This window comes from Lissotriton helveticus, chromosome 2_1, assembly GCF_964261635.1.
Source record: "Lissotriton helveticus chromosome 2_1, aLisHel1.1, whole genome shotgun sequence".
In the NCBI taxonomy this organism is placed as follows: domain Eukaryota; kingdom Metazoa; phylum Chordata; class Amphibia; order Caudata; family Salamandridae; genus Lissotriton; species Lissotriton helveticus.
Window position 1 is genome coordinate 1,546,295,942 of NC_136059.1, and position 26,707 is coordinate 1,546,322,648.

The window sequence follows — 26,707 nt, forward strand, 5'->3', positions numbered from 1 at the left end:
AAATGACCAAACTGCCTCCTTAGCAAGACAAGGTTCTCTTTGGTTCTTCCAACCACCGGAGTATACACCCCGGTGGCTACTAATTGAAAAGGAAATTCTAGGAGACCTCCACCCCAAAACCCTGTTAACTAGCAAAACAAAACCCCCCACATTGGCCAAATATATCCTTAACAACACCAAAATAACCCCGGTGAAGATTGAAAGGCACCTTCAGACCCCGATCGCCCACTCTAGCATAACTTCTCTTTGGAACAACACTAAAATTAAAATCCATGGGGAACCAGTTTTTTGGAGATCATGGGCATCTAAAGGTCTCCAATTCCTAAAAACAGTTTGTTTTCCAGCAAGCACCTGTTTTGTTTAGAGAACTACGACAACAATGCAATCTGTTAGACATAGAACTTTATGACTTTATTAAACTTGAAGTCAGTTTATCTAAAATAAAATGTCCTGAAAGAGACCCCTCTCTCCTGGGGACCATACTGTCCTTCAATAAAGCTGCACTTTAATCCTTTAAGTTCTATCACCTCTTAAACCAAAATCTTCATATTTGACCTCGAAGGTCCAAAAGAAATGAGAGGCTAGTGTGACCATCTCTCCAGACTCTTGGTCTAATCTGGGAATCTGTTGTTTCCCAGAAAATGGACCCTTCCTTTTGCAAACTAAGTTCTGGCTCCTACATAGGACTTTTTGGACCCTTTCAAGTCTTCATAAACTGTCTCTTAGGGAGAACCCAACATGCTGGAACTGCAACAAAGCTATGGGGGATCTCCCCCACTTACTTTTTCTACTGCAACGCGGTCTCCCTATTCTGGGATTGCATATTTGATTTCATCCATACTCTTATCAGAGTTCATCTGAACAGGTCCTTTCTTTCCCTAATACAGGGATTCCTAGGCCCACTAATCCAAACACAGAATATCAGCCTTCTAGAAGACGTCCTATTAACTGCGGCCTGTAAGTCCGTGCTGGCTAACTGGAAATACACGTCTGCTACCTCGTTTCGATCATGGCTAAACTGGGTTAGATACCTAAGGGGGTGGACAAAATTACTCTCCAAAACTCTCCATGGAGAACACATAACAGCTCTGTATAGAAAACTCCTGACAACTATTTTGCCATTACCAAACCCCCATAAATGTACTCCCTGTCCACATGACGGTCTTCTTCTCCTACCCTCCCCTAGCCTGTTATCCTTTTAAGAGGTATATATAAATAAACTACTGGTCTTAAAATGTGCAAAACACGTCTTATGAGACGTCTTTGAAAACACTGAAAGTATGTATTTTAAAGGTACTACATTGACAATATGTACCGAACTATAAGACTGTCATGACCACCACTGGAATTTTCATGAGCCTACACCTGGTTCAGATGCTATTTCTTTGCTCTTCCATTTAATATGATTTATCTTGATGTGATTCGATTTTAACTGATTTAATTAATCTCAATTGGATTTGATTTGCACATGTGAATTGTATATCGATATTGTATATTTCACCATGTATTAGCCATATAGTCTCTTTTTTGTTCAGTTTGTAAAAAGAAATCCCAATAAAATTCTTTGAAATTAAAAAGAAATACATTTCCAATTTGTGAAGCCAATGTGACTCCATGGTAAAGACCATGAAGGAATAATTTGGAATAAATGAGTTTATTTCAGGATTTTAATCCATCCAGCATATATGCAGAGTAAAAATAAGTTCACAAGATACAGCAATACAGTTTGAAGGCTAAAATATACCAGTAAGTTAAATCGTAATAAAATAAGATACAGAATAGTAATGGCCACAACACAAATAAAGCAGATTGTCGTAACCAGGTGTTCCATAAAAGATGTCCCTTTTTTAGTCTAAACTTAGGTCAAGAACAGGATTAGCTAACGGGCATTTCTATCTGGGGAGCATAGAAAGCATCAACATAGAGTAGAACTTCTGTAGAATTTCGGGAAAATAAGAGAAGTGTTCAGCATGAAGCTTCAGACTCAGGGAAAGCCCAGCAGAGAGAGAGATCTGTTCCCTCTCAGAGTCAAGGGAAAGTCTCCCCAACTAGCTATGGACACACCAATTAAATAAAACAGTAGCTTCTAAAATGTGAGGGGAGTTAACATACTCCCTAAGTCCCCAGCTCATTGAAACTGCGCCCGCAGCTGCAAACCTTGAACACCCCAGCATCTTAGTATGCAGTAAACAGAAGGCCTTCTTTGACCATTATTTTCTGCAAGTTTGTTGCCAATGTCCTAGCAACAGGTTTAACTATCAGCAGTCTAATACAGACAATAAGTCTGTCTCTAGCTAACTAGAAGCAAAATAACGCATCTGCAGAAGGAAAAGTTAACACACTGGCAAATTAAAGAAAGCATTTTCAATCAAGACCTTATGTCAAGTTAAGCTTTCCAGAATAAACATGGACATGGGGTACAATATGAAATATATAGAAATGAGAACAATAATTAATGCTAAATGTGAATAAACACGACATTACAACAGTCAATTGGTCAACCTATGATATATATACATATATATAGGTTACAGGGACGTTATAGTTAGGCTGACATTTCACTCCTACAAAACCAGAGAAAACCAGAGTAATTTGGCTGTTATAGTTACCTGAGTTAACTTTAACTTGCACCCCAGCAATATACTGCTTATGACCTCACATATTACATCACTCATGATATGGTCAGTGACATCACTGATGACATTTCAAATGACGTCACCGTCATTTGTTTTTAAATAAAAAAAGGGAGGGGGCCTTAGCAGCCCCCCTCCCGGGCCATTTTCGGCCCTGGGGCCCCTTCCCACATGCATGGCCACCTCCTTTGTGACCGTGGGGGGAGCCTGAAGGGCCATCGCGGTTCCGTCCGGCTCGCGCCTCCTGCGTGAATCAGCATTGCTTTTTAACACCATGGAGCTGCTGACATAGTGCTCCCTGGGGGTTAAAAGCAAAGTGCTCCACCTTGAACAAGCGAGAGCAAAATGCTCTTGCTTGTTCAAAGTTGAGCACTTGTTTGCTATGGCATGGCAGGAGCATCACATAGCAAACTGCAAAGTCCCGGGTGTGGGCACCACTGGGACTTTGCTGGAGCCGGCCCTGGGGGGTGGCGATTGTCAGGGACATTTTTGGCTCCAGGAGAGGGGCGGTGCAGCCCCCCTCCCATTTGGAAAATAGCCCCAGGATGGTGGGGGTCCCAAGAGCTACCATTTTGCCAAATTTGGTGTAATTCCGTTTTGTAGTTTAAGTGTTGAAATGAATTTACTCAATTGATCGGTTTAAATGTAACACACACATTAAAAAAATGAAACCACGCATTGAATATAATTGTCACATGTGAGCATATACATGCATGTCCATGAAACGTAAATGGTGGAGCCTAAATCATGTTGCTACAATACTAAAATCTATTTTTTTCTTTTCAGAATCTTACAACTAGCAAGGCCTAAAGAGGACAAAAGAGAGTGGGCTACAAGTTTTAAGTAAGACAGTTCATCCCTTGTTATGCTGCAAATATTGAACCATTGTGTTTGACAGCTGTACTGTGCAGTTTAAATAGTATATTTAAAAAAAATCTCTCTGAATTGTTGTTTATTTACCAGGTGTATGGCTTTTCCTCGCTGCTGATAAGGAATACATCTGGACAAAGATTTAAAAGTTAAAAAATCACAGAACAAAATTAAATATAACAGTGTTGATTTTCTTCTCTTCAAAATCCTGATTACGAGTTGCAGGGTACTAGGGCCAATATGAAACCATATGCCATTTTACCTCCCCAGTATAGAGTGCAGTTTCAAGTTTTAACCCATGGAATGGGGGATTACAGTGTGGCACCAATTTTCCAGTCATAATACTGCATGAAATTTGCCATTCCATAGAGTTTTAACACATACATTCACCACCTACTCAGAGTCGGTGGTAAATGTATGTGCAGGGCTGTGGGTGAAGTGGTGGATGAGGGTAGGGTATAGGGGAATATGCCGCTTTTTTTGTAGCAGGGACACATAGCATGCTTCCCCTGTAAGAAAACTAAAATGCAAAATGAGCCTTGGCTGCTAACGTAGTTGAAGCCTCCTGCAATTTTTCCACACAGAATAATTGGCCGGAAAAGTTAGATCAGTTTCTCCAATGTAGAAAAACCTAACAACTCATATGGAGCAATATTAATTCACAAAATCATGCATTCATTTTACTCTACCCAATTTACAATCAGGGCCTAAGTTTGTTACCAGCCACCAATAAAGTGTTGGTTACAGTACTTACTACATTGCCAGCTTTTTCTTTTTTTTATAGAAACATTTTTATTTCCATTTGCATAATAAACAACACACCCGGTCGCTTTGTCTGAACACACAGTCTACGCATGAAATTGCACAAGACCCCACCCTCCCCAAGCCCCAATCACTACACCAGAGTTATCGAGTCAATTGCTGTATCACATTTGTGTTAACGGTCCAGTCCATGGTACGGCCACCATTTCCTCTAACCGTTCTCATATTTACGGGGACACCCCTGAGTCGTATATATAGTTTCCACCATTTTGGCCTACTAGTCCATGCTGCATGTCCAACCCCTTATTGATGGGGCTATAGGAGATGACCACTGCTTAGCTGGTATGTTTACCCACCAGCATGTGCAGCCTCTAGTATCCTGTCCTCTCAGGGACCTCCCGGATCCTCCATTATGCCCAACTACGCCGATCTGGGGAGCTCTACAATATGCATCACCACTACCTGGGCTAAAGTGGATATAACACTGTTCAAATAGGCCAGGAGGAGTGGACAAGATCACACCATGTGGAAAAAGTCACCACTGGGATCACAGCAACCACTGCAGTCTGGGAAGGTGCAAGCTTCCACCCTCCACAGCCGGCAAGGCGTCAAGTAAGTCTGGTGAAGACCTTTGCACTGAACGAGCTGGAGCCGCGTCAAGATCGCCATGTTTTGGGGGGCCATGTATGCATTCCTCCAATCGGCTTCGTCCAAGGCCCCCACTCACCCCGCATACTTCTCCTGCAGTAGTCCCATCAGGGGGAGACATAGTTTAAAACACACGCGTTACAACTCGTGCCATTGCAACACAATTTTTACAACGCAAACTCCATTACAACGCATGTCATTACAACTTATGCCATTACAACGCATTCCCCAAAGTAACGCCCCAGTGGAGTTAGAATAGTAACTTGCGTTGTAATGGAGTATGCATTGTAATAGTTTGTGTTGTAATGACATGCATTGTAATGGATTTTGCTTTGTAAAAAATGCAACGTAATGGCATGCTTTGTAACGTGTCCTATTCCCCATCAGAGCCGGGAAATGCACCACCAGGTTTTGTAAATTAGGGAGATGCCCCCTTCTTCACTAGGCCCATAAGCAGGCAGCCCTTGAGAGGACTGTAACACTCCTTTGTATTCCAGGAGTGCATGCCGAAATTGGAGGTAGCGAAAAACTACAAAGCAGGCATGTGAAATGACGCATGAAGGACCTGAAAGGACCTATGGTCATCACATTACCAAACATCTCCCAGTCGAGAGATTCCTATATGGTCCCAACCCTGAAAGCCCAATATTGGGTCGACCAGTAATAGAGGTGGATGTCAGCCATGGTCAACCCACCCTCATACACAGATCGAATGCACTTGCCAAAAGCTACCCTCTGAGATTTATGTGCCCAAATGAGTCTGCGTGCCATGGCTACCAGGGACACAAACAAAGTGTGCAGGATCAATAGGGGACATTAATGGAGGTCACCATTTTAAAAAGGGCTTTTCTGCCCATAATATTTAGCACGAGTTTGTCCACTGAGACATATCTTCACATGCTCTCTTTATCAAGAGGCTAATATGAAGACTCAAGTTAAGCCCTGGTTCCCAAGAAATATAAATCCAAAGGTATTAAAAACAATCATGGTATATGGATCCCAGGGTTCCACTGTTTTTCGTGGCAGTCGCCCTGTATGGGCACCAAGAGGGACTTATCCCAGTTAACCCTCAACCTAGAGGCCTCCCCAAACGTACGTAAGATATGGATTATGTGAGGTCCTGTCTGAGCGGGCGGGCAAGGAATGGCATTGCCAGATTTTTAAGTAATGCATTAATCTACATAAAACATGCAGCATAACGTCTGTTGGCTCTCAGCTTTCAGTAGTTATAGGTACTCATTCCTCAAACACTATTCAACTCCTAAGATATCTCATATTGGAGCACATTGCATAATTCTATCACCTTTAGTCTTCATGATTTCTGATCATCACTTATGTACTTCTTTGTCATAGTGGTAAGGCACTGGGGGCGACACGGGTGGCGTCATGAGGAAAGGAGTCCCATGTTGAAGCCAATTAATGAGGTCAGTTCAAATTGAAATCTTACGACCAGTGGCTCTGAGGATGCCATGGAAGGAAAATTAACTAGGAGAAAGGCCTGAATGCAGAACAATAAATGGACATTGGTAGGAGAGAGGAAGAATGGGAGAGAAGGTCTTTAGATCTTACGTCAGAGTTTGTTGTGGAGCAGTTTCATTATGGGAGGGGGCAAGGGTGATGGGAACTGGTAATGGGGTCTGAGGAAGGGGTTTAGGGTGTGTTCTGGCTGCAATGTGCTTGTTTTGAAGCACTCTTATTATAGTAAAACAATCTGCCTTACAGGTGTCTAGGAGTAGGGAAACAACAATTATGAGGTTAGGCTAGAAGAAGCGAGGGTTGATGGGTCAGAATGCATTGTGATATACTTGTGTACTCACCTAAAGAAAGTAGATAACTGTTTTTTTGCGATTCATACTAAAGGGTCGATTCCAATCTCGGACGGAAGGGCTCCGAATCAGATTCGGAATTGCATAAACCGATCCGGAGTCCTTGTTCCCGACTGAATCATCCCCCAGTCTGACCAAGTATATTGTGAATATCGCAATTGTTTTTGCCCCTCTGAGGCCAGGGGTCGCAAAGGAAGTGCCAGGAGTAGCAGGGAGCAAGATAGAGGTCGCAGCTGAGACCCGTGACTACCCCCAAATGATGTCCTTGAATGCTATTGGAAAATACTCAACTTTTATTGGTTAAAGGTGACGATATAGGATTAGTATGGTAATAAGATCTTAGTTTATGTAAAAATAAATTCTGACATTTACTGAAAAACCCAAGATTAAAGTGACATTATAGTTAGGTGTTGAAATAAGATAAAAACCTAAAAAAAAACACTCCAATTCACAAATTATAAACTACTTAACTAACTATAATATGTGCTATTTAATTAGCAGATAGCAGCAAAGCTGTGACGCATTTCATCAACTGAAATTCAGTCGTTATAGTTAATTAAAGTAACTATAACTCATGCCCTTGCCAAGCATTGCTTATAACCTCAAATATTATATCACTCCTGAAATGTACTATGGCATCATTGATAAAATGATTAATGACATCTGAAATGACATAATTTATGACAACAATGTGTATGGTGAGGGTGTGAGTAATAATTTCTTCAGTTAACTATAATTGGTGAATTTCATTGGTTTTTAGAATTTTTGTCATTTTAACCTCTGTTTTTTTCCAGTGAATTTCTGTGGTTTTTTTTACGTAAAGAGATTATTAACAGACTTAACTGCAAAGTCCCTTTAACTCTTGTTTTTTTTATGAATGTATATATTATATAGTTATCGTCAAGATAGGAGAGGAGTTGGCCTAATGACTAGGGTGGTTGTCCTCGAATCTGGGGAACTTGGCTTGAGACTCGGCAACGACGCTCAACATTCTGTGATTCTGAGCAAATCACTTAATCTCCCCGTGCCTAACAAAAAAATGAATGTGTCTTCATGTAATGCAACTGGTGCTATGTAATGGACTCTGACACCCGATACCTTCGGGTCAAGTTCGCGGTATATAAAACTCCGTAAAATAAAAAAAACATAGAGGTATTGAGGAGGATGGGTACTCAGCCGAATTCTATGAAATAAGAAGAAGATCAGTGACACCGATATTGACCAAAATATAGAGGCTGCTGAGTTGAACACTGAGTTTAACATGGCGATTGTTAATGGAGCTCCATAAGCTGAGCCAAGACCACACCCAATGTGCCAATTACAGGCTGGTTTCATTGATCAGTAATTCAATGCAGAAATTATCTCTATGGGGGAAATGTAGCCATTGACTTCCATGGTAATAGTTTCTTATGGAACCCTTCTTACAAGTGAGGTTTGTTTATGCATTTAATGTTTTTATTTTTATTTCAACAACTTTTTATTTTCAAAAGAATCATATCAACTACCAAGATAAGGTTCTTCTATTTGGTGATGGCACAGTGAAAAGTGATACAGTGAATAAAATAGTGCACCAGTGCTAAATACAATACTATGTATATGTGACTGACAGGGATAGTCTGATGTTATTCATGACATTTGTATTATGAGTATCGCAATTCACAAACAGTTAACATTTGGGAATTGGCGATGTTTCGGGGTCACTCATTCCATGAGGGCTGGAAGGGATTGAATACAGAGAAGAATCTATGGTGTGGTGCATTTACAAAGGAGATGCTGAATCGTACTAGCAAGTGCACGGTAATTGGCTGCCTGAGACATTCTATTTCCATAATAAAGTAATTAGGAATGAGTGCCACAATGCTTCCCATGTTTACATTTAATTGTACCCATTAGGAGTCACTTGCCCAACCTCATTTGTCCGATATGCACTGGTGGGTTTTAGTGGCGGCCGCTCCATTAGGGCGTTGGAGCGCCACACCACGGCTTTCTCACAGTGCGAGAAGCAGAAAATAAAATGGTATTTTAAATACCATTTCATTTTCGACTTCTCGCGCTGCTAGAAATCAGATGGCAGGGGTATGCCTGTTTGGCGAGGGCGGCAGCATATCCCTGGTTGGGGGCGGGTCTTGGAGGAGTGGCTTGCACCACTCTGAGTGCCCTCACTGCTTGGTCGGCCCTGGGCCTGACCAAAGCTGTAATGCGCACTCTATATATTCTATATGTAGGTTGCATGCAGCCTACATAGAGAAAATGGCCTCCCTACTGGTGCCCAGCTGGGCGCAGTCCGGGACTTTGCACCAATAACAACGCTGCCATTGCAGAATTGTGATTGGCTTACAGAAGGGGAGGGAGCTGCAGTATGCTTGTTCCTGTTTAGAATGCGGACCTCAGCCCAGGAGCAGAGGCGGGCCGGACTTGGTCAGGTAAGTTTTCTTTTTCTTTTAATTTTATACCCCCCCCACCCCCGCGCAACCCCGCTGCGAGTATTGCGAGCCGCGACTGCCTATTTAAAAATCAATACCGACAGTAAAATAGATGATTTTTTCCGTATTTATCTGTCAAACCATTTAAAGTGAAAACCCGTGAGTCTTATTTTTATATTAAAAAATACAAAGTTGTTCAATGTCAGGGGCATGGCGTTGTAGCAATGTTCTTTGATGTAATGAGGCATTATACATAAATGTGAACTTTGCTGTCATCAAAATACACAATATATGAAAACGTATGTAAAATAGAATTTGCACCTGCTTTTTGGGTGTATTTGTTGTTTCTTTTGCCACGTGTTGCTGTACAGGCGTGAACTCATTTCCTTCTGTAGATAGCTTCCAGCTTTTACTTCCCTTTTCTCTGAGGAGCCAGTCACCACAGTGCCTAAATCCTCTTTTTTGTTTCAAGCGCTTCGACGGGCCATTGCTGCATCTTGCCTGCGTGCATTGCATCGAGCGCAGCTTTCACTCGACTGTGTATTTGTGGTATGTGTGCAGTTCCCAGTTTTTGCAGATAAGGTTTGAGGGGGCGGAGGCACCAGATCTGTACTATGAGCAGAAACAGGTACTGCACAGTGCAGTGACGCTTGTGCCTGACCCCCATCTGCCAAACTCTAAATCGTTTTTTTCTCACCCTTTTTTTGTGATTTTATAGTAAGTATACATTTCGTACTTCAGTAAAGACCCACCATATGATGATGTACAGTTACCGCCTTTATTTATACATGAGTGCTCGTCAATTGCTCAACCATCAACACACTTCCCCCTAACCTTTCTCCCTTCTTCACCCCTCCCTTCGTATCCCCTGGAGAGCGGCATTACATAAGCTATTAATCGGTCTCTTAGCGGCCCAGGCTTGTTGATGCCAATCAAACACATAACCATTGAGAGATATCTGTATGTCAGGCTTGCAGGGGTCTATTGGGTACGATCGTATGCCCCTAAACCCTCGAAGAAGGAAAAAAAGGTGCAACTACTGAAAGAGGGATTCACCTACATGAAATACAAAGTGGGCTGTATACTACGAAAAGAAGATTAAATTATTTGAAAATCGTTCCGTGGATGAAAGGTCCATCACGACGAGGACTCTATCAGGAGACGTCTTGCTACACAAGATAGATTGATTAAAAAAAAGGAAAACTCCGTATTGAGGCTTTATAACAAACCTAAGGACGTAACTATAAATTTGCTCACGTCAGTGAAAAGGCTCCTTACTGAGATAAAGATATGCAGATATCCTCATTGCATAAAAAAGATTAGGTACCCTGTATATACACAAAGAGGAAGGATTAAAACTCTTTACCCTGGTCCTGAGGAAGGTGGTTCCACTCCACCGAAACGCGCGTAGACCTGGCGTTTAACTACACACAAACAACAACTGTGTTCCCTCAACTATAGGATTTGATTTTGATTGGAAGAAGATTGAGAGTAGTATATGTGTGAATTTGTATGACTGTGTTAGTGTGACTGGTGATTGATGTGTATATATTAGGGTGATGTCTTGTAATTTGTATTTTGTAACTTTAGGATTTAGGCAGATATTACAAATGTTTTTGATATGATACAATGCATGTTTTATAAACTGATTCAATCTGTATTACAAATCATGTTACTAATGTATATAGAAGAAATCTACTAAAATAGGAAAAAGAAATAAGATATATTTTTTATACATCACAGAAAAAATAAAAAACAAATAAAATGATATAATGAAAATTATGGATGGTGTTGTACCTATATGGAATAGAAGGCTAATGAAATAATTTGATGAGATTGATCGCATGATAAAGTAAATAGTGACCACGGGGGAATCTCTCATAAGTTGCGTTGTTTTTTCCTCTCTTTTCCCTGGTCCTGAAAGTGTTATTAGAGGGGGTCCCATTATTTATACTAGTCTATTGGGGTATTGTCATTCTACTACAGCACACTTCTGCTTCGGGTGTTGGGTCATATCTGGATGAGTCTGAATGATGAGGTTGTTGTGAATTGGTTTTCTAGTGTGTATCATGGGGTATCTCTTGAAGAGCTCCCTCTTCTATCGTTCAAGTGGGTCTCATCATTGCTCCTGTCTGCTTGAAACCCGTTGGCCACTTCCTCTCAGCTATCGGAAATTGATTTTTTCGTTCCTCCCTGCAGAGCGACGTGCTTTCCTCATCAGCCCAATGTATCACTTATTTTCTCTAGGCATGTACTGTGGGTGTGTGGGGCCAGAGGCTTTCGAATTCCTAGTAATGGCCATGTTTCTTTTATTGCAACGCTAAGTCCATAAATGTAGTGCCCACTTTGCAAGGGCGGTGGGCTAAAGGTAAGGTCTTTGCCAGTGCTTTAAATGGAAAAAAATAAGTGCAGGTACTCACCAAAAGGAGCAGTGGGCGGAGTTTAGGGCGGAGCTAAGGGGGGACAAGGGGCGGGGTTAGTTTTTTGACCGTGCCAAGGTTGTATGCACGAAATCTGCATGCATTTTATCAACCGCCTAAGGATTACATGCTGCTTCAGCCTGCCTTAAATCGAACTGGTGGCCTACAGCCCACTGAGCTATCTGTCCAGTACTGGTACTCTTTTGTAACAAAGAAAAACCAAAGGTGATGATGGACGGAGCGTTGACAATACAAACACTCACCCCCAGTCAAGCAAGCCCGGCTGAGGCACAGGGTCAGACTGATTTGCATATGGCCATGTCTGAACTGGGGTGGCGGAGTGAGCTAAAGAACGGTGATGGATTAAACCTAGATCAGTTGACTGGGGGTGAGTGTTTGTATTGTCAACGCTCCGTCCATCATCACCTTTGGTTTTTCTTTGTTCGCCCTAAGTTGGCAGGGTATGCTCAGACGTGAGTCCCTTGCTCACTTTGCCACTGGAGTCAAGCAAGCCCGCTGAAGACGGCTGTAATGCCAGAAACCAGTCCTGGGAAGCTTGATTCCGGTCCAGGGAAGACATGGCTTGGCAGTTTGGGCTGGACTGTTCCCATGAGGCACAGGGTCAGACTGATTTGCATATGGCCATGTCTGAACTGGGGTGGCGGAGTGAGCTAAAGAACGGTGATGGATTAAACCGAGATCAGTTGACTGGGGGTGAGTGTTTGTATTGTCAACGCTCCGTCCATCATCACCTTTGGTTTTACTCTTTTGTAACATGCACATGTCACTTTTCTCTTGTAACATACTGTTTGCTACCTCTTACATTTTGTTTGGTTTAGATACTTGCGCAAGTGCCACCATTGCCTCATGTAACGTTTGTTCTTGTGCTGGAGTGTCTGCCATTTATTGCAGTACTATACCTCTACTTGTACTTTGTATGTTTTTGTAACCTGCACACATATCACTTTTTCCTCCTGTAATGTATCGTTTGCTACCTCTTGTATTTTGTTTGCTCACAATTGTCACTTTTGCCTCACGTAACTTAACGTTTGCTTTTGTAATTTGTTAACTTGTAATTTTCTCCTCATGTATCATTACTGTTCCTATTGTGAAGTGCTATGGCACCTTCGGGTAAAGTCCACGCTATATAAAAACGCATACAATAAATAAACAAGTCTCTCCTGGAACATTTGTAAACCGGAGTTAGGGCCAGAGCTGACAACGTCTGTACTGGGGAACCAGGTGCCAATCTCCACATTTTTGATTGGTCTTAAGGTCTGTCCAAGGTCGATGAAATAGGAATCAGCGAGTGTGGAAGTGGAAGTGTGCAAGAAAGCAATTCAGATGCGTGGCGACTGTAAAAACTTCCCATACGGTCTTTTGTTATGTCCTGAATAGTGCCTCCCACCGCCACCCATTAGATTTTACAGCCCCCTCTTAGCGCCCACTGTGAAAGATCTTTGGATGAGCAAATGACTCAGCAGACACACCCCTGCTCTGATTTACAAAGCAGCTCACGCTGGGTCGTGGTGACGAGCTCCATTGATTGATTCCGTGCAGTGCTTGAAAGGTGCTGCCGTAGTATAAGTTGAGGGATAAAGGGAGCGCGCTGCCTCGGTTAAAGTCAGATCCCCATGAGTACCGGTACTCTCTTTCTTCGAGAAAAAAGTGCCGGAACTCAAGGGGAGAAAATGAAGAAGTGCCGGTACTCAGTACCGGTGAGTACCGGCCCATTTAAAGCACTGGCCTTGGCAAAATATTACACTCTATATATCTGAATCCTTTATTGCAGGATACCTTCTTTAGCTATTCAAGGACCCTTTGCCATTCTTTGTAGCTGAATGCTCGACCAGCTAATTCTTCCCATTTGTTTCTCAGTGGTTGAGGACACACCCCTGCATTCTAAGATGGCCTTATATAACCATGACACCATCTTGCGGCTTTCCCCTTCTGTATAGAACGCTTGAATGAGTACGTGCTTCGGGGGATGTGCTGCGCCAAATTCCCCACTATCATCGAAGAGTATGTAGTATTCTGTTGTGAAGCGAGAATTGACCACCGGGTAGTTCCCAGTCTTGCTCTGGTGTGTGGAATGGATTGACACTATTGTTATGGAAAAGGTGGCCAACGATGCCTGGTTCCCTCACGTGCCAGTGTCTGAGGTCAAGGTGTGCAGTGTGTCTCTGGGCTATTGGGAGATCCATCAATGGGATTGCTGGTGAATAGGGTCTTGTATACTTTGTGTAGTTTATTCTGCATTACAGGTGTATTCTAGCCATTTGGACCAGTACTCGGCTATTCTTGTTTGCTTTCGCAGGGGGCAGCAGCGAGGCTTGCACTGCCCCTTTCTGCAGCTGAGCAGACGTGAACCCTGTTTCATTTAATTGCTGATCCACTAACCTTAATATCACCATTGGAGTTAAGCTACAAAGTGATAATCTCCAAAGTCCAGGGTACCCATAACTCCCCTTCTGTCTGCAATCTCAGTTTGTCTAACACCGCTTGTCATCTGCCAGTGCTCCCAATCGGGCGTGGATGAACAGTTTGAATTGGCAACACCTTTAGATGGGTGGCAAGGGTAGCTCTCTGAGGTGGAGGTGGTGTGTGGGCTGTGTGAAATGCTGAGAATGAGTCTAGCGGCGACGTTCTGGGTAGTCTGGAGTCTTTGTATGAGTTGATAGACACATGCATATGTGTTTGTGCACTCAGCAATGAAATCCCCTACATGCACACTCAGAAACCCTCACTAGTAAAATGACTATCTGGCTGTGACGCTTGAACCCGCTTCTCGTGACATCAGCTGTGGCAGCTCCGACTAGGGCATGCCTGGCAGAGGGGGCTCGTTAAGAATGACTGCATCATGCTTATCTCCTTCAGGGAATACCTGAGTTCATCCACCAACATCTGATTGAAAGCAGACAGCCAATCACCATGCAGTTTATGGAAAGTTGTGTGGTGATTAGTCAATGGTTGAAAGTCATGTTATGCCAGTTCACACCTGCATGTGTGACACCATGCTGCATCTTTGGCTGGGGATGCTGCATAAGTACACAGTACTCTGCCAGAGAGCAGAGGGCTCTGGTACAGCCCCTTTCTCTGCTCTCAGATACAGCTCTGAATGCTCCAGCAACCACTTAAAGCCCAAACAGTGATTTTAGATGTTACTGCTTAGCCTGCACACACATGCTGTTTACTTTGACTGCTGCCTCTCACTCATGGGCCCCAAATCAGTGACGTGCTTCGCCTTGTGCTGCACAGAATGTAGTTTCCAATAGAGGGAGTCCATATGTCTGGCAGCTAGTCATTCTGATGAGCTGTGCCCTCCCCGAGTGGACAAGCTGCCTCTCAGATGGCACAAGTGGCTTCTTCAGAAGGCTGGTATTATTCCAGGTGAGTCTTTCAAGTAGTGGTAAGTACCATCAGCTGACTCATACATCTTGATACTCTTGTTCTTGTAACTGAAGGTACTCCTTGACCTTCCACATGCAGATTAGCGATCACCGGCAACAGGGTGTTTCCTCGTTGTAGGTCATAGGTTTTGAAAGAGCCTCAGCTCTGGAAAAGTTCATGCAGACCAGCAGAGATCTGTTCCTCAGGTAAGTAGAGTCGGAGTCAACTGTCTTGAAGTTTATGAAGGCGACTCCTGTATGTCCGGCTGGTATCGATGTAAGGTGATCACGGGGGAGTTCTGCTGAGTCTCAATCCACCTCTACCTAGAGAGTTCTAGTCGAGGCATTCTGAAATTTTCTAATAAAATCTTTTGAAATAAAAGCAAACAAATAAATAAATAAATAAATAAATAAAATTAAAAAAAACTTAAATGAAGGAGCCTGCTTCTGCGGTCAATGCATGGCAATCACCCATCAAATCCTCTTTCCTTGTGATGTCCTTCACCCTCCCCTCCTCTTTCCCATCTTCATTACCTAGCTACTTCCCCAGCTCCTTCCCCCTCCCCTGAATCTTTCCCCTTGCTTGCTTTTCCCCTTTCGTATTTGTGCTTATTGTTTATCTTGACCTTACAAGTAACTATGTTGCCATGCTCTAATAACTGTGTAACCTTTGTAACGATGTAACCTGTAACTACGATCTGATGCTCATGTAAAGCGCTCTGATACCTCCGAGCCTAGCCGGCGCTATATAAAACCTTTAAGATAAAATAAATGTCTGAACGTAAGTGTGTTTTTTACAATTCAAATTTCTTTTCTCCTTTAGAAAACTAGTTTGGGGGAACCAAGACCCAATTTGGCCTCACTCTTTTTCTGCTCTCTCTACGACACAATCAAAGAGAATAATCAGTCTGGCGAAACCAAAGAAAGTTTTTCAGCCCCAACCTCAAAGGTGAAGATTGCGTTTTTTCATGCTTTCTATTAGTTAAAATATTGTATATTAGATCCGTGTTGCATATTGTAGCACAGAACAGCAAAGGAAAACAAAAACAATGTTCCTGAGGCTACTGGTGGTCAATTATTTATGGTGATTGTCTTATCCACAGAAAAAAGGGTTTATAATACATTCGGCAGGGGGGGGGGTTATTATCGCTGGATCTTCGCTTTTTGAAATGTATTACTTGTTTGTACCCTGATCAGATCCTGTATTTTGTGCTTCCCTGTTGAATATACTTAAAATGTTACTTCTGAAGGCCAGCAGAATTTCTTTATTTTTTTATTTCATTTAATTAATTTCGGATTCCGGTCTTGGGTTATAGATGCTTCACAAACTTGTGTAGCCACCTGAGATTTTGAGAGGAGCCCCTAGGTATTCTGGGTGTTGATTTTGTGTGGTGTTCAGGGTGATGCACATTAGCTTAAATGTTATTCTGGCTTCCAGAGTATGCCAATAGAAATGTTTTATTTTTTACTGGTGATGTGTTGTCGTACTTTCTATGTTCAAGATCAGCCTTGTCGCTAAATGTAGAACTGATTTCATTGGCATTAACCAGGAGCTGAAATTAACGCAGAGAATGAAGTTGTCATAGCCAATTTTAACAAGGGGAATGACCTACCCAGCAGTGAGCAAATCCTTAGGACGCAGCAGCAGTGTGAACTTTATATCGAGTGCAGGGAGACTAGTGCAGATAAAAAAAAAATTTAGTTTATTGATAAATGGATATTGATCCGCAAACGAAGTGATTTAACTTCCTCTACCAGGAAAAAACTGAAATTGGCCGTGTGGATCTCAGATTGCCCGTCCGTTTTGAACCCGAGTTTTTTGGGTCACTTCGGATTTCTGTGTATTTAGGTAACGGAGGTTTACATACATCCATTAGTACCAAAAAGTTTGCTCAGCAGTTTTTAACAGTGTAAATATCTTGAGGAGATATTATTTTTCAGACATATTGGGTGTTGTGTATATGTTGGTGAACTGCCACTCCTGCTTCTCCCATTATGACTACTTACTGGCCCAAGAGTCTATACTGGGCCTTCTGTTATGAGTAGACCCTTGGGACAAGTACAGTGATTTTATTTAGGAACTTCAAACCTCACTCAATGAGACGTTTCAGCTGACGTGCACATTAGGATGTATTACTGGGATCACCATAAGGCACATTGCCTAACAATGGGCTTCGACTGAGGTGCTGTTCAGGGCATTTTCCTGAACCATGCCAATTACACCATTATGGACCTTTTTCTCAGGGTCATGCCTTAGAGGCACCTTTCAAAGTTTTTTCCGCTGGGGGATATCCCTCTCACGGATACTCAGAGGCCGTTCTTACCCTGCAAGGCTTTTCTTGCCTCATTCAATGAGACCCAGTGAGATGTATACATCGTGGACCTTCCCGGTGTATCCTATAGAACATTGTTTAGCTCTCTTGGGCTTTTCTTTTGCTATGGGGCCTCCTACCCAGGATTAGTTTTAGGGCCTTCCCCGGAATACCCCATCACCCTTGTCCTGTGTTTTCCACAAGTCCTTTACACATTATGCACCCGCAATGCAATGGATATCTTGCCGGGCCTCTTGCTTGATGTACACATTGCCTGTGTCTGCCCTGGGGTGTCTTCTAGAATCATGTGCAGAGCCCTGGCTATAAGCCCTGTGGTGCCCCTGGGCATTATTACAACTACTGGGAATCCAAGAACTGGGCTGTGTCTGAGGCTTTTCTGAATTACCCTTGACACCCATAGGGACTTTTTAAAGTTTTGGTTTATACAAGAACTTTTCACAGTTTCTGTAAGTTGTGTAGGGATCTCCTGAAATGATTTTCACATGTATCCTTCTTTTCTTTTCCTGTGGTACCATGTGATGTGACAATGTGCTGGTATTTTGTTCACCCAGGCTTTTCAGGTTTCTTTTGGGATCCTTAAGGCACCAACTGGTATCTCTCATCGCATTGGCAAAGGGTTGGTAGGCTTTGGAGAACCTTAAGAAGCCTTATGTTTGGCTCCCTCATTACCCCTGCATAGAGTTTATACTGGTCTCTTTCTGTAATATTGATGCTTAATCTTGTCTGCGAAAACAACAGTTGATGGACAGAATGCAGAACAATGTCATACATTCACCCCAGTACAGAGATCTGGGCCTAAATCCATCGTTTTTATGCTCACCACACCACACCAGTTTAGACATGGCCATATGCAAATCAGCCTTGACCCTGTGCCTCATGGGAACAGTCCAGCCCGAACTGCCAAGCCATGTCTTCCCTGGACCGGAATCAAGCATCCTAGGACCGGTTTCTGGCTACCAGCCGTCTTCAGCCAGGATAGCTTGACTCCAGTGGCGTGGAGAGCAAGGGACTCACGTCTGAGCATACCCTGCCAACCTATGGCGAACAAAGTGGTACAAAAGGGGGTGGTGATGGACTGATTTGCATATGGCCATGTCTGAACTGGGGTGGCAGAGTGGGCTAAAGAGCGGTGATGGATTAAACCCAGATCTGTTGACTGGGTGTGAGTGTTTGATTGGTTCAGATGCTCCGTCCATCACCACCCCCTTTTGTATTCTTGTCTGCGAGGCATTCACAACTACATCTTCTCTTAGCACTTTTGGCATTTATTTAGTGTCCAAAAAGGATTCCTTTGGACACCTCTAGCACTACATTTACTCCTGATGTTTGCCCTACTATGTGCTCTGGGCCACCATCTGCAGTCAGATCACCTCAGAAAATGTTGTTGCAGCATCATTATGTTTCCTCCCCCCCTCAAGGGACACCTCCCTTAAACCACTTCCTAGTCACTTCCTTTTGATTTGCAGAGGACTTTCCAGTGGGACCTTGTGTGCCTCATCCAAGGAGCCAGTCTTAAGCACCCTGTGAGCACCTCACTAAAACTGGAACAGCATCACTGTCAAGGACTAGAACACCTCTTTCAACACCCACTGAACGGAACACAGCAACAGCCTCCCCAAAGCCATTAATACTTTTAACAATTGGATCACCTCCTGTGCCGACTACCTGGCCCACCTCAATCGCAAAAATACAACACGATCCAGACCTCAGGACAGTTGGTACATGGAGGAACTCAGATTGATGAATTACCGCTGCAAATAACTGGGGTGCAAATCAATCAATCAATCAAGACATTTATATAGCGCACTACTCACCCGTAGGGTCTCAAGGCGCTAGGGGGGGGGGGGGTGCCGTTACTGCTCGAACAGCCAGGTCTTGAGCTTCTTTCTGAAGGCGAGGTGGTCTTGGGTCAGGCGCAGGTCGGTCGGGAGGGAGTTCCAGGTCTTGGCGGCCAGGTAGGAGAAGGACCTTCCTCCTGTTGTCGCTCTTCGGATGCGTGGGACATCGGCGAGGGCGTGGCTGGTTGATCTGAGGTGGCGCTTGGGAGCGTAGAAGTTGATTCGGTTGTTGAGGTAGCTCGGGCCTTGGTCATGTAGGGCTTTGTGTGCGTGGGTGAGGAGCCGGAAGGTGATTCTTTTCTTGACGGGGAGCCAGTGTAGATCCCTCAGATGTCCGGAGATGTGGCTGTTTCGTGGGAGAAGAATGAGCCAGAACAATGCAGACCGGAGCATATTCAAATCCACTCTGGCACTCTACCACCAAATGATCCGATCCACTAAATGCAGTGCTCTGGTGAACCACATCGATGCCAGCAGCAACAGTATCAAATAAATCTTTGCCATTGTGAAATACTTCACCTCACCATCGGTCACCTCCAACTTGATCACTGTCTCACAGGAACTTTGCTCCATTCTCTGTCAATTATTCAGCAAAAAACTCACTGCCATTTACAGCAGTTTCAGCACCCAAATGGATCCGACATATCTTGGCAAACGCCTCCCGATCTTATTCAAAGAACCAATGATAACAAGATGGCCTATCATCACCCCAGAAGAAAGGCCCTCTACCATGAAGTCCATCCACTCAGGGGCCCCATAAGACCTCTGCCCCCACCATGCCCACTCCAGAAGACTGCAACACCATCAGCGCCATGCCCATACCCATTCCGAATTCTGAATCCCTCCACCTCTTCCATGATCTTCCCAGATGCTTGGAAATACACAACTGTCCTCCTTCCTTTTACTGAAGAAACCTTCTGCTAACGCTTCAACTTTCACCAACTACAGACTTATCTCCCTTCTACCATTCCTAATCAAGGTCTTAGAAAACAATCATCAACCTCACCTTATACCTCAACGGCCACCAACTCCTCAGCACCATTCAGTCTGGTTTCAGATACAACACAGAACAGAAACTGCCCTCATTGCTGCCAGAGATGACATCCCCATGCCTCTGGAAAGAGGAGTCACCGTAGCCCTCATCCTCCTGGACTTGTCTGCAGCATTTTACACAGTCTTCCACCCCACCCTCACCCGAAGCCTACACAACATTGGAATCCAAGGACAGTCACTCTGTTTGATCTGCTCCTTCCTGAATTGAAGGACCCAGTCAGTCAGCGTGGCACCAAACTCCTCAAATATTCACAACCTCATTTGCGGAGTTCTGCAAAGATCCTTCCTGAGCCCAACCCTCTTCATTGCATACATGATCCTTCTAGCCAGCACATCTGCTCACACAATATTAAGTGTCCTCTCTTACTCTGGTGATTCACAAATCATTCTCTCCCTCATGGATAAGACACCCTGTACCCTGATCAGGTTCAATGCCTGCATGCCTAAAATTTCACCCAGTGGTTGAGGACCAGATATCTAAAGCTGAACACCTCCAAGACCAAAACTATGATCTTCCAGAAGAGCATATCACCGTTGGACTCCACCTGGTGACCAAGAAAGCTATTAACAACACCCACCCTTACCAACCATGCCTAGAACCTCAGAATCATCATTGACAGCATACTCTACATTACTGTCCAAGTCAATGCCATCATCATCTCATGCTTCCATTGCCCGAAGATGCTGAGGAAAATCTTCGAATGGCTCCCAAACAGCACAAAGAAAACCATCACATGCCCTGGTCACAAGCAAGATGGACAAATGGAAATACCCTCTATATTGGGATCAACAGAAAACTCACCAGAAGTCTGCAGACCATTCAGAATCCGGCATCCAGAATCACTGTCAATCTCCCATGCCGCACTAACATCCCAACACAGCTAAAGAAGCACCATTAATTCTTTATTCACAGACAAGCACAATTCAAACTCCTCACCCACATTTGGAAGGCCCTACATAATACTGGCACAACACGCCTCAACAATTGCATCTACTGTCACAAATCTTCCAAGTATCTCTGTTTGTCCTAACTCCTACTTGCACAATCCCACGTATATGGAAAACCAGATCCGGTCGAGCCTTCAAAATTACTCCTTGAGCATGGAAGACCAACACTTAAGAGCCTCCTCCTCCCTTCTTCAATACTACATGAACTGAAGACCTGGCTTTTCGAGCAGTCCCATGAGGCCCTACATGTGCTTAGACTCACACCTGCTCAGCTCAAGAATACCCTCCCGGGTGATAGTGGGCGCTAGAAATAACATAACATAACATAAAATAACCATACATAACATAACATAGCATAACATACCATACATGTTTCCTGTTCCAAGAAGTGGCTTCATGGTGATCCCCTGATTTCTAGAGATCAGCGAATATGTTCAGCGTTCAGGTGTCAATTGTGATCCCTCCTGCCCCCCAACGACCCCAATATTCCCATGTATCTATATCATGTCTTCAAAGGGTTCAAGAGTCAAAGCAAACAGTGTGGGGGGGGGGCAGTGAGTAGCCCTGTCTGGTATCCCTTCTGATCATGAGGACCTAGGAGTTAAGGCCTGTCACTCTTATCTGAGCTTTAGTGCACAGTGCAGGCCAATAGCCAGGTCTGGAATCTCAGGGTTAAGCTACGAGCTTGCTCCAGGTGTTTCCTAAATGTTCAGTAAACCCTATCAATCTCCTTTTTCAAGTTGAGGGATAGGATGAAGGTGTCTTTCTGTGTCCACTAGACATTCTCACGATATGCAAGATTTTCTTTGTGTTATCACCATTATTACAGCCCGGATATAGCCAGACTGTCGGTTACTAGGACACCCTTGAACAGGTTCACTTCAAGATTCAGATGGAGACGGGGCTGTAGGAGCCAAAATGTGATTTGTTCTAGTCTGCCTTTGAGATGCTTTATTTGGAGGCTCTTGACATAGAATTGGTCATTCTGGCTGATTCTTTAAAGTATGGTCACAATTGGGGCTGTCTGTCTGCAAAAGGTTCAACCTCTGTCTGTTGCTGAAGATCTGATCTTTTCTATACTGATAGGGGTGTCAAAGGTTTCTGCTTGTAGTGATTTCAACTTTTGCCCGTGTAGACATGTACTTATTTATTCAACCAGGGGCTTGTCAACGTATCCCTCTTGTATAGTTTGCAATCAAAGGCCTGGAGGCTTTGAGCTATACCTTCGTTCTGCAAGACCTCTTTCCTGCTCTCAACTCTTTCATCACCTTTACTGCGCTTAGCTGCACCGCTATTAGACTGCCTACTTTATTCTTGGAGTTTCATTACCTTTGTTAGGTCCTCAGAATGGCATTCTTTACTTTATCCTTATGAACTGCATGCAGGTGGAAACAAAACAAAAAGATTTTTGGCATGAGCAGTTAAGAGAAATGATGACACCAAATTTGAACGCCCCATAATACATCATGGACTAAGGCACCCGGGGCCTCATTGATGAGGCTGTGCGTCACTTTTACGCCACTGGTGCGTCACTTTTTGTGACACACCAGTGGCGTAAAAAATGTGCCTTGTTGCGCCATATTTACAAAGTGACACATTTAGGTAGATGCCTCACTTTGTAAACCCCTGCGCCACATTATACCTGCTCCAGGTATAATGTATGCAAGGGGGACGTTTTGACGCAAGAAAGAGTCATAGAAGTGACGCAGTGAAATCTATAAGATTTCACTGTGCCATTTCTTGGCCGCTAATGCATCAAAATCTTATGCCTGCCTCATGGCAGGCGTAAGACTGACACAGGCACTAACAACATGGGACTTGCCCATGTGAAAGTACACATTGCTGGAGTTGCGTCACTTGTGTGACACACTCCAGCAATGCGTCACTTTTGCGTCTACAGATATGTCAGAAATACTGACGTATCTGTAACTCCTTACGACATGATGCGTCATAATGTAAATATGACGCATCGTTAGTGTCGCAGGGAGAGCGCAGTGAAAAGTGACGCATCGCTGTTTTCACGCAGAGATGCGTCACTTTTCATAAATGAGGGCCCCGGCATATACTGCAAAGGAGCAGAGGATGTACCTGCCCGGCACGCACCCTCCCTCTGGTAAAAACACACCAATATCAATGCAGGCATTGAAGGGGCTTCCCTCATGTGCAAGTGAACATTGAAGCTCACAGATATGTAAGGCAAGATATTCAGGACCCTTTAAAAACGTAACAAGCCCACCAACCCTCATCCTGAAGAGACCACTCAAGACACGAGGGGTTGAAACCCGTCAACTCGCTACAGCCAAGAAAATTAGGACCTGTGGAACAATTGCCACAATAGGTCACCCCATGAAACTACTCTGGCTGACTCATGAGGACCTTCTTAGATCCTGATTGTGACCTCTAGATATTAGCAGTGGGGTTGAAAAACATATGAACATTTGAAATCTCCTCCCCCACAAACCTTGAATTATTTGACTGGTGTAATATATTGTGTATATAGTTATGGATAATTTCGTTGTCTGGGATCGAATTGTGGTTTTAATAATTTCCTTGATTTACATTGATCACTTATATAATATGTTTCTTGAGAAGTTTCCTAATGACTTTGAACTTCTTTACAGCAACGGGAAAGTGTTATTTGGTATAACCGAGTTCAATCAGTTTGCAAATCCTTTTGAACATTTTGTGTATATGTTGTTGAATAATACACATATTTAAAAAAACAGACTGATATTTGGTGTTTTATTCTTTTTTTCTCATTTTTATATAGCGCGAACTTGAGCCAAAGTTATGTGGGTATCAGAGCGCTTTACACGAGCACCTGTTGCTCACACAAGGCCGTATTTATTAATTTTTTTTGTTACGCACGGGGAGATTAAGTGATTTGCCCAGGAATCCCAGGATGTTCAGCGTCATTGCAGAGACTCGAACCCGGTTCCCCAGTTTTGAGAACGACCGCCCTAGCCGTTAGGCTACATCCTCTCTCCTATACCGTGTTATTAACGGCATTTTGATAACACTTATTTGAATCAAAAGTGAAGGGGGTTTTGTTTATATTGAATCCCAGGCTTTTGATGGGTCCAACCCCACACATGTAAACACAAAAGACATTGCACCATAGCTTAGGGGCCTAGGAAGTGAGCATTGCAAGGTCACGCTCAAGTTCCTTTTTTTGTTTTTAAATATGTAATATTTTATTTTAAAAACAATAACATATATATTTTTTTTAATTTTAATTTTTTATTTTGACAAGCAAGTCCAAAAAATACAGTATAATTCTTAAATATACAAAAGATTTTTTTTTTTTTTCATTCGATACAGGGACAGATCAATGTTCCACGTATACAAAGAAAAAAAACAGATCACTGACAAATCATAAACCACATTTCTTGTCCTAGATTCTGTAATAACATATAAAGCAAGAAAAACACCTTAGCTCCTTTATGAATTACAAAAATTTAGCAACAGCTTTTAAGCTTCTACCCTTAGCAAGAGCTTTTTCCATAGTATGTATTTCATGTAACAGATTCCACCACTCAATCGTATGAGGAGGGGTCTGCGAGATCCAAGCCCTAGCTACAACTAGTCTCGCACAGGACAAAGCTATACTTAGCCAACTTCTACTATTAATGCATATAGGGTGTAAAGATAGTAATACCAGAGGTGCAGTGATTGAAGTATTAATCAATTGCTTTTGAAGTAAGACATTTTCAATTTCTTGCCAGTATTTAGTAAGCATAGGGCACGAGTAGATCATGTGTGTAAGATCTGCTGCCACCAGATCACATTTAGGGCATTTTGTACGATCACTGCTTAAAATATTTTGTGACCATTTAGATATTTTTAATGGAGTATGATATATTTGGCTAACCGTCCTATATAGTTGTAATTTCAAGCTAGAGGAATGGACTAGTTTATTAATATTAACAAAAGCAATTGAGACATTCTGTGGTGTCACTTTAATTCCTAAGTCAACAGTCCATTTTGACGCCAATCTTGAGCAGTCATCCGATTTGTTTTGACTAAGACATTTATAACCCATACTAATTAGAGACTTCTTTTTCGTGGAGTATAAACAGGACCAGATGTCTGAGCTGATTATTTTTTTCAACTTCATTTTCCGTATCAAATAGTCCTTGATTTGAAGATATTTGTACATCATTACTTCTGGCAGGTTATACAAAAGTTGTAAAGTTGCAAACTGTAAGAAGCCCTCTGAACCATATAGAACTCCTAGCGTCTTAATTCCATAATTAGCCCAGTCCCTCCCAGTTTTATCATTGAAAATATCGGGGAGCCCTGGATTGTCCCAAAGTGGTAACTCAGTATGAAAAAAGGAAGTATCACAATAAGTCAAAATCAAGTTCCAAATACGTACAGCATCTCTGGCGGTCTTAAATTTTACTCGCTTAAAATAGTTAGGATCTTGCACTCTTGCTAAAAACTGTTTTGAGTAAGTGCCAAGCATGAACTGATAGAAAAAGAGATATTGTTTTTTAGCTAACAGACTCCGAAGCCGGCCTAAAAATGATGCAAAAAAATAAACTTTAAAGTCCGGAAAATCCAGACCCCCCTCTTTCAGGTGGTAATTTTAGTTTGGACATGGATCTTCTGGCCTTTTATAACTCCAAATGAAACTGCTAAAAATTCCTTCTAATTTTTTAAAGAATAAGTTGTTAACTCGCAGCGGAATAGAACGGAAAAAATATAAACATTTCGGCAAGATATTCATTTTAATCATATTGATTCGACCAAGTAGATTAAGTGGGATTTTGTGCCATTTTTTAAGCAATGTAGTCACCTCCTTTAGTAAGGGATCATAGTTTAACATATTTATTTCATTAATCTTAGAAGAGATTTTTACCCCCAAATAAGCTGCAGATTTGCAAAGTCCGGGGACTGCATAGTTAGCTTGATAATTCATAATAATTTGTGTTTTATTAAGGTTTAATTTATAACCTGAAATAGCTCCAAAGTTTTTAGCTTCCAATTAATGCATCCGCCACATTGGTAGTATAGATACCTAGATCGTCCTCGTATGCAGTTATTTTAAGGATTTTATGTTCATGTTGCATCGGTACGATCTTATCTTGGGTTTGCAAGGCGTTAATAAAGGGCTCCATAGAGAGAGCAAAAAGCAGGGGAGAAAGCGGACACCCCTGCCGAGTCCCCCTTAATATCGCAAATGTTGGTGAAAGTGACCCAGCATAACTAATTTTAGCATTAGGATCTCTGTATAAAGCCTGTATGCTTCTGAGGAACCGCTCTTTAATAGCGTACTGCTTCAGAACCCTCCACAAGTAATCCCACCCCACTCGGTCGAACGCCTTTTCTGCGTCTAGAAGTATCATACCGAGTGGGGTGAGGTTAGTTGCTGCCACATCAAATGCCGTAATGGCCATATTAACATGGGTAGTAGTATCCCTTCCTACTACAAAGCCATGTTGTTGTTTGTTTACTAAATATGGCATAAGGGGTGCCAATCGCATTGATAACAGCTTCGAGTAGGCCTTAGCGTCGGAATTTATTAAAGATATAGGTCTGTAAGACCCGCATTCTGTAGG

General features: G+C 42.8%; 1 protein-coding gene across 2 annotated transcripts in view; it reads left to right on the top strand.

The window, feature by feature from the left end:
• The window catches only part of SPMAP2L (sperm microtubule associated protein 2 like), a 928,058-nt gene that overhangs the window by 583,242 nt on the left and 318,109 nt on the right, over positions 1–26,707 (top strand). For both annotated transcript variants that reach the window (XR_013607593.1, XM_078677574.1), the window contains exons 7-8: positions 3,420–3,476; positions 15,795–15,920. Coding sequence is in view for 1 of the 2 variants with exons in the window: in XM_078677574.1 (XP_078533700.1) it covers positions 3,420–3,476; positions 15,795–15,920 (183 nt within the window). In the remaining variant the exon portion in view is untranslated. The remainder of the gene's footprint in view (positions 1–3,419; positions 3,477–15,794; positions 15,921–26,707) is intronic.